At 45.5% G+C, this 10,379-nt stretch overlaps 1 protein-coding gene across 1 annotated transcript in view; it reads left to right on the forward strand.

The window, feature by feature from the left end:
* The first annotated feature begins 8,781 nt into the window (after positions 1-8,781).
* Positions 8,782-10,379, forward strand: part of LOC102866310 (zinc finger protein 420-like) — a 53,908-nt gene continuing 52,310 nt past the window's right edge. Inside the window, exons 1-2 of the mRNA XM_006900835.1 lie at positions 8,782-8,896; positions 8,992-9,125. Of these exons, the coding sequence (XP_006900897.1) occupies positions 8,782-8,896; positions 8,992-9,125 (249 nt within the window). The remainder of the gene's footprint in view (positions 8,897-8,991; positions 9,126-10,379) is intronic.

Genomic DNA, 10,379 nt, shown 5'->3' on the forward strand with positions numbered 1-10,379 from the left:
TATGTAGTAAGAACCTCCCGAAGATGTTGCAGATGGGACCTCAGGCCTGGGCTGGGAGGAAAGGCCTGGCTGTGGTGCAACTTGGTCAGGAATGTGCTTTCCCCTGGAGTTTTCTAACTCTCAAAAGGAGTGAGCCAGCCTGAAGCAGCCAGGGAGGTATGGAGAGGGTGACCTGCCGAGGCCCCTAGTCTCGGGAAGGACTTGGTCTTAGGCATCTCCTGAAGACATTGCTAGTAAGTCCCTCTCTGGTGGTAAGGTCCAGGCTTGGGAGGTGAGAGAGCCTGAAGGAGAGTGTGGTAGGCAGGGCCCTGATTCCATGTGGGTTGGAAAGGCTCTTTCTAGAGGCTGACATGAGTGTGACTAGAACGGGGAAGCCACCTGACCCAACCTTGCTGTTCAATGGGTGCATCTCTTGAAAAGGTTTCCAGGTCCCTTCTGGTTATGAGAGGTGGACAGCCATGGAGGAGGTCCAGGGAGGTTGTGCGCTATTTCCAAGTCCCTCTCTAGTGATATGAGTAGGCCAGGGCCTTGCATTGAGGGTGCCTTCTAAGGTTGAGAGGTGATATTTCTAATCTCCAATGACGGGGACCGCACTGGTGGACTAATGTGGCTTGCAGACTGGTCATAGCTCAGACAACTCTCTTTTGGGCCCTGGTCATATTCTTTTACTCTGGGAGGGAATACCAATCCAGGCCAGTAGGGAAGCTCGATGGGTCACTAGACCCCTGGTGTCAATTCTGTTTGGGTGCCAGTCATTAAAGGTGTTTAGGAAAAGTTTTTGAAGTCCCTCTTACTCGGCTGGGGATGATCCAGATCTCAGAGGAATGGAGAGTGCCTGGCCTGCATAAAACCCTGCATGGGACCAGACTGAAGCTAGGCTTCTGAATGTTTTCTGAGCTCTCTCATATGATCTGGCTGGGCCCACCAGGGAGACCAATGCCTTTGGTGCCCCCAGTGACCCACTTAGTCAGTCACTGGATGGGTTCTCTGAAATAATTTATAAATTCTTTGTGAAGACTTGGAAAAACCTGGCCAGTGCTGGAAGCCATGATCCTGCATGAGGCCCTATCTCTGGAGGTGTTCTCTGAGAAGGCATGGGAGCCCCTTACCTTAAGGGGACAGGTCAAGGCCAGGAAGTGTCTAGAAGGGGCATCATCTTGGACACGCCATATTTTTGAACTTGTGTCATCGTCACATGTGTCTCAAAAAAAGCTTTCAAGTCCCCCTCTGGAGAAAGTCATCTCATTGGGGTTCTTTGTTGCTACTCCTTCTGGGTTTTTTAAAGCATCATGTTGAAGGGAGAAAAGATTGAAGCTGTCAAGGGTTTAGTTTTACTTGGAACCACGGTCAGCACCCCCAGAGATTGTGAACAGCACACTGGAAGCTTATGCTGTCCTGCCTTCAGGGTTTCTGCCATGCTAAGCCCATTGTCAAAGTTCATAGACTTTAGTGAATTTGATGAGCTTTGATAAATGTCGATGGTTGTAGAGGGGCTTCAGGCCTTTTGTTCATAGAGTTGCTATGAGTCGTGCTTGACTCAGAAGCATCAATAGCAAAAAGCCCATTGTCACAGGCACTGTCATGCATCTCCTTGTTGATATCCTCCTTCCTGGAACATGGCACTGGGGCGTTTCACTCTTGGCCAGGTTTGTGAGGATGTTGTTTTATATTGAGGTGCAGTCCTTACCAACGATTGCTGAAGTTAAAAGCCTTCAGGATAAATGGCCATTTGGGCCATGGAATGCTTCCCCAGCTGACCAGTCTCATGCAGAGTCTGGCCATAGAAATTATTTCTATGCCCCTTTTCTGAGGCCAGAAATGGCACAGGCCAATCAGAGAAGCTGGAGGAGAGCGGCTTATTCTCACGTGATACTCCTCATTGCTGTGGCCCCAGTACGTGGTGGTCCAGCAAGACAGGGAGGAGGCTAGCTGCTGGGGTCTCTGCCCCTTCAAGAAGTGTCAGGGGTTGGGCGCCACCTGATGGCAGTTTGTAGTCTCCGGAACTCTGGATGCCTTGGCCTGCAGTGGGATTGACACAACCCTGCTTGCTGAAACTGAGGGGGACCTGAAGCTCTTGCTGCAGAAGATCAAGGACTGCAGCCTTCAATAGGGATTGAAGTTCAACATCAAAAAACCAAAGCTGCTCACCAATGGGCCAATTGGCAGCACCATGATGGATGGAGGGTTTTAACAGTTAACAACTGACTGTTCCACAATCAACACTCTTGGCACCAGCAGTCAGGAAATCAAAAGATGAATTACATGGGAAAAGCTACTGACTGGGACCTCTCCAGAGGACTGAAGAGCAATGATGTCACTCTAGAGACTAAGGTGTGCCTTATCCAGTCATCTGATAATCGAATGGGAGGATTGGATAAATCCACCCACAGAAATCCCAAAGGATCCACTTGGATCTGCTGGATGCAACCTGAGTAGAGTGTCCTTGGATCGTCAGTGTTTCCATGGTGAATTGTAGAATCCTCTGGATAGGGTGTGACTGGTCAGGAGCACTCTGGGTGAGGGTGCCCTGCACTGAACCAGCATGTGACCCTAGACTCCAATAGGCAAGATGACCAGAGTTACTTCCCGGAGGTGTTTCCCAGACTCCTTCTGAGAGTGAGCAGCTGGTCCAGGCTGCCAGGGAACTGAGATAGGATACTCTGTTTCCAGCTGCAGTTGTCATGGAGGCTCCACCCACAAAACCTTTGTAAGCCCCCTGCCAGTGGTGGAACCACTGAGAAACAAAGCTCAAGGGTGACCCCTTGCTGCTGTTAGACTTTGAGGGGTCAGCTTTTCCCCAGTTGTATTTTGAGTGCTTTCCAACATGAGGGCTTATTTCCCATCACTGTACCACTTGATATTCATAGGGTTTTCGAGGGCCTGTTATTTCAGAAGTGGATGGCTAGTCTTGCTTTGTCTGTCCTTTGAGTTTGTAAAAATCAAAACTTAATCTCCCTGCTGTCATGTTGGTTCCAATTCATATAACCTCCTCAGAGCAGCTGGTGCTTCCAGCTGCTGGAGACAACTCCTTTTGTTTAGCAATGCAACACCCTATGAACTAGATCACCAGAGCTCCTCTGTCTGGAAAATTATCCTAAAATGTTTCTAAGCCTCTCTGTAGAAACGCTTTCCCCGCCCCTCGCCCCCAGCTGGACAGGGAGGCTTAGGGAGGGTGCCCAGGTGCTGTTTATGGCTCAAATTGGGCTTGACTCTTAGAGGTCCTCCAGGAAAACATTTTGAAATTGTCTTGCCAGACTGAGCCCTACCCTGGCTGACCCTGGAGCCTGGGGAGCTCATTGCTGTCATGTCTATTCCTTGAAGATATTTCCAAGTCCCCCTAAAAGGGCAGGAACTAACCAGAGGTCTGAGGAGGGTATTCTTAACCCAGACTCAGTTGCACACATGGGGCTAGGTGACTGATGGCACGATCTAAACATTTTGGTAACTCCCCTGTCCTTGAATCTGGGTGGGCCCTAATTATAGGAGACACCTCCCAACCATGTTTCTAAGTCTCTACTGGTGGTTGCTGGACAGTAGTGACCGTGGAAGGAACTCCGGGCCTGGTCTTACAGTTCCCATGTTGTGCAATGATCTGTGGTCACAATTTGTCATCATCCTTGACAGAAACTATACTCTCCCCTAGGTACCAATCTGATCTACTCGGGTATGCACTGATGAACCTTGATCTCTATGTTGTTGTTGTTAATGTGCCATTGATTCGCCTGTTACCCAGAGCAACCATGTGTATAGCAGCTCTGAAGCCTGCCCTGTCTTGAGCCAGTCTCATTAATCCTGGCACACCAACCCCCATTCATTGCCCCAGTCACTGTAACAATCCTTTTCATCTGGGGTCTTCTTCTCCTGCACTGTCCTTCCACTCTTCAGAGCATGAAGGCCTTCTTCTTCTGGCCACATAGCCAAAGTATGTGAGATGGAGCTTCGGCCTCCAGAGCTCGGCCTCCAGAGCTCCCTGTGAATTCTATATATTTGCTTATTCTAAATATTTCAAATAAATGGAGTCATACAGCATTTGGCCTTTTGCAACTGACATATCTCCCTTGGCATAGTTTTCAAGGTCCACATCCATTATTGTGTCATCCATTGGGAATTCATTCCTCTGTAATATCTCATTTTAGATGTACACCAAATTTTGTTCATTCCTTCATCTTTTAGTGGACATTTTCATTGTCTCCACATTTTGGATATTGGGGGAAATACTGTGGTCAGTATTGTTCAGGTTTCTGTTTACATTCTGGATTTTACTTCTTTTGGGTGTGTAAGGAGAATTGGGATTTTGGGGTCGGTCATATGGGTCTATTTTTGAGAAACCCTCAGGCTGATAGTCACAGTAACTATATGATTTTACATTTTCAGCAGCAACAAATCAGGGTTCCAGTTTCTCTATAGCCTTGCCAATACTACTTTTGACTTTTAAAAATTTATTTACTTTTAATGGACTGAGGCTCAATGTCAAGAAGACAAAGATTCTCACCACTGGACCAATTGGTAGCATCAGGATGCATGGTGAAGAGATTGAGATTGTTCACAGCTTCAGTTTGCTCGGCTCCACGGTCAACACTCTTGGCACCAGCAGCCAGGAAATAAAAAAACGTACTGCGATGGGAAAGCCTGCTGTTACGGACCTCTCTAAAGTACTCAAGAGCAATGGTGTCTCTCTGGAGACTAAGGTGTACCTGATACAGGCCATGGTCTTTGCAATCTGCATCAGAGAGTTGGACAATGACTAGGGAGGATAGAAGGAGAATTTATGCCTTTGAGCTGTGGTGCTGGAGAAGAGTAATGAGGGTACCATGGACTGCTAGGAAAACAGATTCATCCTCGAGAGGATTAAACCAAGCAACTCCTTGAAGGCAAGGATTCTGGGGCTTCGTCTGACATACTTTGGGCATGTTGCAAGGAGGGACAGGTCTTTTTGGAGAGGGACATCATGCTTGGGAGGGTGGAGGGACGGCGCAAGAGGGGAAGACCCTCTATGAGATGGATTGATTCAGTGACTGGGGTAATCGGGATGGGTGTGTCAGAGGCAGTGCGACTGGCACAGGATAGAGCAGGGTTTAGGGCTGTTGTACCTAGGGTCGCTATGAGTCGCAAATGACTCGACGGCACATAACTACACCAACAACATAACGGACTGAAGTAGTATGTAATTGTGGTTTAAATTTGCATCTCCCTAAAAGATCCATATTTATTCCAATTCCAAAAAAAGGTGACCTGACAGATTGTGGAAATTATTGAACAATATCACTAATATCACATTCAAGCAAGATCCTGCTGAAGATTATCCAAAAATGACTGAAACAGTAAAGTGACAGAGAACTGACAGATATATAAGCTGGGTTTAGAAAGGGCCATGGCACTAGGGACATTATAGCCAATGTCAGATGGATCTTGGTTGAAAGCAGAGAGTTCCAGAGGAATGTCTATCTGTATTTCATTGACTATGGAAAGACATGTGACTGTGTGGATCACAACAAATTGTGGCTAGTGCTGAGAAGAATGTGACTCCCAGATGACTTGTGTTCATGCAAAACCTATACTTGGACCAGGAAGCAGTTATCAAGACAGAGCAAAGAAGCACTGTATGGTTCAAAATCGGGAAAGGAGTGTACCAGGGATGTATCTTGTCTCCAGACCTTTGTAATCTAGGTGCAGAAAATATCATTTGGGAGGCTGGATTTATTAGGAGAAATGTGGCATTGAGATTGGAGGAAGATTCATCAACAACCTGCGTTATGCAGATGACATAACCTTCCTTGCTGAAACTAAGGAGGACTTGAAGTGTTTGCTGCAGAAGGTCAATATGGATTGAAGCTCAACATCAAGAAAACAGATTCTTACCACTGGGCCCATTGGCAGCACTATGGTAGATAGAGAAGAGATTGGGATTGAACAATTTCAGCTGGCTTGGTTCCACATCAACACTCTTGGCACTGTTGTTGATTGCCTTTGAGTTGAGCATGACTCATAGTGACACCATGAACAAAAGACCTGAAGCTCTTAAGGTGCTTTCTCAAAAAGTTGCAAATAGAGATACCATTTGACCCAGCAATTCCACTACTGGGAATATACTCGTAAGAGACCATAACTGACATCCAAGCAGATATATGCACACCCATGTTTACTGCAGCTTTGTTCACAATAGCAAGGAGTTGGAAACAACCTAAGTGCCCATCAACAAATGAATGGATAGAGAAGCTCTGGTATATTCACACAATGGAATACTACACTGCTTTGAAAAACAAGGAACTCATGCAATATTATTCAAAATGGGTGACTCTGGAGGATATTATGCTGAGTGAAGTATCTCAGTCAAAAAAGAACAAATACTGCATAGTGCCACTGTTGTAAAACAGGACTGACCTTGGGGTTAGGGGGAGACTTAGAAAGATGGGTTCAATAATGTATACTGCATTGAAACAGATGAGGGAGAAAACTGTTTAAAAGGGATATGAGTATTGAGAATACAGTGAGCCACCAAGAGAACAGGTCTGTCCTGGAGAGGGTGAAACAAGTTGCTGCTTGGAGGCAAGAATACTTTGGCCATATTGCCAGGAGGGACCAATCCTTGGAGAAGAACATCATGCTTGGTAGGGTGGAGAAACAGCACAGGAGAGGAAGACCCTGCATGAGAAAGAGTGACACAGTGACTGGGATAATGGGGGTAGGTGTGTTGGAGACAGTGAATTTGGCTCAGAATAGGGCAAGATTCAGAGCTATTGTACATATGGTTGCTAAGAATCACAGGCCTCCATGGCATGTAACAAACAACAATGACTAACTTCACTAGGAAAGTTTTTAGTCAAGGACATCTGCAAATTGTTGAAGGGCAATGATGTCAGTTTGAAGACTAAGGTGTACCTGATTCAGGCTATGGTCTTTTCAACCACTTTCTAGGCCTCTGAGGGTTGTACTGTGAATATAGATGATAGAAGAATTGATGCCTTTGAGCTGTGATGTTGGAGAAGCGTACCGAATGTCTCATAGACACTCAAACAAACAAATTAGCATGTCTTGGAGAAAGTGCAGCCAGAATACTCCTTGGAGACAAAAATAACAAAGCTTTGTCTCACATGCATTGGGCATGTTGTTAGGAGAAGCTTTCTTGGAGAGAGACATCTTGCTTGGGATGGTGGAGGGTTGGTGAAAGAGATTGACCACGTGGATTGACACAGTGACTGCAGCAGTGGGTCCAAGTGTGTCAGAGATTATAAGGATGGCATAGGATGGGACAGGGCTCATATCTGTTGTTCAAGGGATTTCTAAGAGTTGTACTGGGCTCGAAGGCACTTAACAACAACAATGACTAATGAATGAGGGAGCTCTGGTGACATCATCTGTAAGGAGTTGCACTTCTGACCCAAAGACAGCAACTCTCTCGAGGTTCGAATCCATTAATGACTGTGTGGAAGATGGGCAGTATTCCCCTGTGTGATATACAGCTTTCAACAAAATTTTTGGAAGGTCAGCTATCAATGAGAAAGAGAATGACTAATGAGGGGAGCTCTGGAGGTATAGTATTAAGAAGCAGTGATGCAATCCCAAAGGTACCTGTTTGAATTCACCAGCTGCTTCCGTGGGAGGATGGCCAATCTCCTCCCTGAGATGGTGGAGGGTTAGCAATGGGTCAGTTCTGACTTGATGGCACATCCTCATCAACAACAACAAAATAAACTATAATAAAGAAAACTGAAGAAGTCTTGATGTAAGGGAAATATGTGTTGGCGAAGAACATGTTGTAGACTGCCAGATAAACAAATAAGCCAGTCTTGATAAGAGTTCTGTGCAAGGGAGCTCTTGTGGCCTAGTGGCAAGAAGTTGCGCTGCAATTCCGAAGGCAAGCGCTTCTAATCCACCAGATAAGCCGCTAGAGACGCAGGGGCCAATCGGATCCCACTCTATGTTAACAAAACAACGGGGCCAAAAAAAGAGAGCTTTTCTGCAAATGCTCTTTAGATGCAAAGATGTCTGTAGTGTAATTTGGATATGTTATTTGGAGGGACTTATCTTTTGGAGAAGGAAAGCATGCTTGGAAAAATAGAAAACTATAAAGCAAGCTCACTGCCATCAAGTCTGTCCCGACTTATAACAAGCTCTTATACAAGCAGAGCAGAACTGCTGCACACGGTTTCCAAGATCGGGAATCTTTAGGAAGGTCTACTCATTTCACTTTTTTTTTTCCCTGGAGTGGTTTATGAGTTCCAACCACTGCCATTTTTTGCTTAGCAGGTAAACCGTCCACTCCCTAGGGTTCTTTTTGAAAAGGAGAGCATCAGGGGAAAAGAGGAAGATCCTGAAGGGTATGGATAGACAGTGGCTAAAACAATGGGATCAAGCAAGGAAGTGTGAGTTGGCCCAAGACCACACACCTGCGTTTTGCTGTGTTAAACAAATAAAGGAACTCTGTAGGGAGCCTTTGGACTCAAAGGCAGTGGCACTCTGGAGGTTCCATTCCCCCAGTGTCTAAGGGAGTAAGATGGGCAGTCTCCTCCCGTGCGATTTACAGCCTCGGAAACCCCTGAAAGGCCAGCGATGGGTCAGTTCCAACTGAAAGGCGATGCATTACTAAGGTGTTTTTTTTTTTAAATTTTTTATTATTAACTTTAATGAAAATTTACAGAGCCTTTGGATTTTCATCCATCCATCCATCCATCCATCCATCCATCCATCCATCCATCCATCCATCCATCCATCCATCCATCCATCCATCCATCCATCCATCCATCCATTGTTGCAGAGTTACTGAGTTTTGAGTCAGTCGTGATGCGGAACCAATCTCTCCGCTACTACAGACAAAAGGTTTGCACTGGGAACCATTCTTCTGCTACACCAAGCCTCCCAGAAACCGGAAGTAGGCGTGTGCCCCCGCGGCTCCAAGGTTTGCGGTCAGTTTTACAACATTGATAAAGGATATGGCTGCATCTTCCTCCGTCGGGGTGTAAGGGCATCGCGCCCGCCCACCTGTGCACCCAGGTCTCTCGCCCTCCACCCCTCGCAGCGAGTCGCGCTCCCTGCTGCCGTATTGGTGGCCGTTGTCTCCCGGCTGCTGCTGCCTTCCGGACGGCCGAGTAGGTGGGCGGGGCCTGGAGCTCTCGGTGCGTGAACAGGTAAAAGGTGTGTGAACCTTGACGAGGTAAAAGTACCAAGTACGGTATTCATTGCATGTCCTTGTAATCACTGAACAGCATCCGGAGGCAGGGAGTGCTGGCAGCAGTTTAGAACACTGTTAGTTTTTGGAAAGTGATTATAATCGCAATCAAGTCCCAGAATAGTAGCGATAACCAGTCCAATCATTCTCTTTGCTCTGCGATGAATGGATGATAAGAAGTGATGGATGAACATCATAGCCAGAGAATCTTGCCATTGTCGCCACAGTTTCACAGGAAGCCACACTCTGGTCCTGGCTTCTAAGATACAAATGCATTCTCGGCTCTGATTAAAAGCTATAGTAGTATTAAAACACGTAAACAAGAACAGTTGGCACAGGTTATGGTTTGTGTGCTTTCATTCCAATTAATGGGCCTTTTCAAAAACATAAATGGTAACTGCACACATGCCGATATAGAATGAGAGATATTTAAATGAAAAATAAGTCGACTAAAATTCCCAGTATTCAGAAAACCTCTCTGTGCCCATACAGGATGTAACGAGGCAGAAATGTTCCATAAATGATTTTAAGTAGGTAAAGAGGAAGCTGGGAGGCAGGTGGTGAAAATCCTCACCTGTGCTATAATATAGTGTTATTAGCATGGGTATTTATAAATCCATTGCCTTCCTCACGCCATCTTAAAGTCTTAGTTATTGCAAGCTGATGAACGGAACTAACAAGGCTCCAATCAATGATACTTCCATAGGAAATATTAATTAAACTCCTCTTTGCTCTCCTCGACATTGTTTCCAAAGTATCTACTCTCTAATGGAAGATAAAGAAGGCAACTGACAGGAAGGAACATCAGGATAACTTGAAGTTATGTTACTGATGTTTCCATGAAAATCCTTGAAAAATGTAATACATGAATCATTACCTAAAACTTTATACATCCATGCTTGAGCTTCTATTTAAAAATAATGAGATTCATGTCCAATGAATATGGAAAAAATATCAGTACTTACACTCTAGTTAGAAATAGTCATTCCTTCTTCATTAGGTTTAAAGGGTCCCCTGTTATTACGGGGACCTGGAAGCTACTGAATGTCATTATTATAGATAGGTACAAGAACATCAAACTAATGAACTACTTTTTTAAAAAATTTTATTAGTTTTAATGAACATTTACAGGGATTTTGGGTTTTCATTCCTTCATTGCTGCACCATTCTCTCTACCCTCCTCCCCAGTTAGTTCTTCTTCCCCCGCCCCCAA

The sequence above is a fragment of the Elephantulus edwardii genome, unplaced genomic scaffold (genome assembly GCF_000299155.1).
Source record: "Elephantulus edwardii isolate Elephantulus edwardi_28Jun2011 unplaced genomic scaffold, EleEdw1.0 scaffold00296, whole genome shotgun sequence".
NCBI lineage: Eukaryota > Metazoa > Chordata > Mammalia > Macroscelidea > Macroscelididae > Elephantulus > Elephantulus edwardii.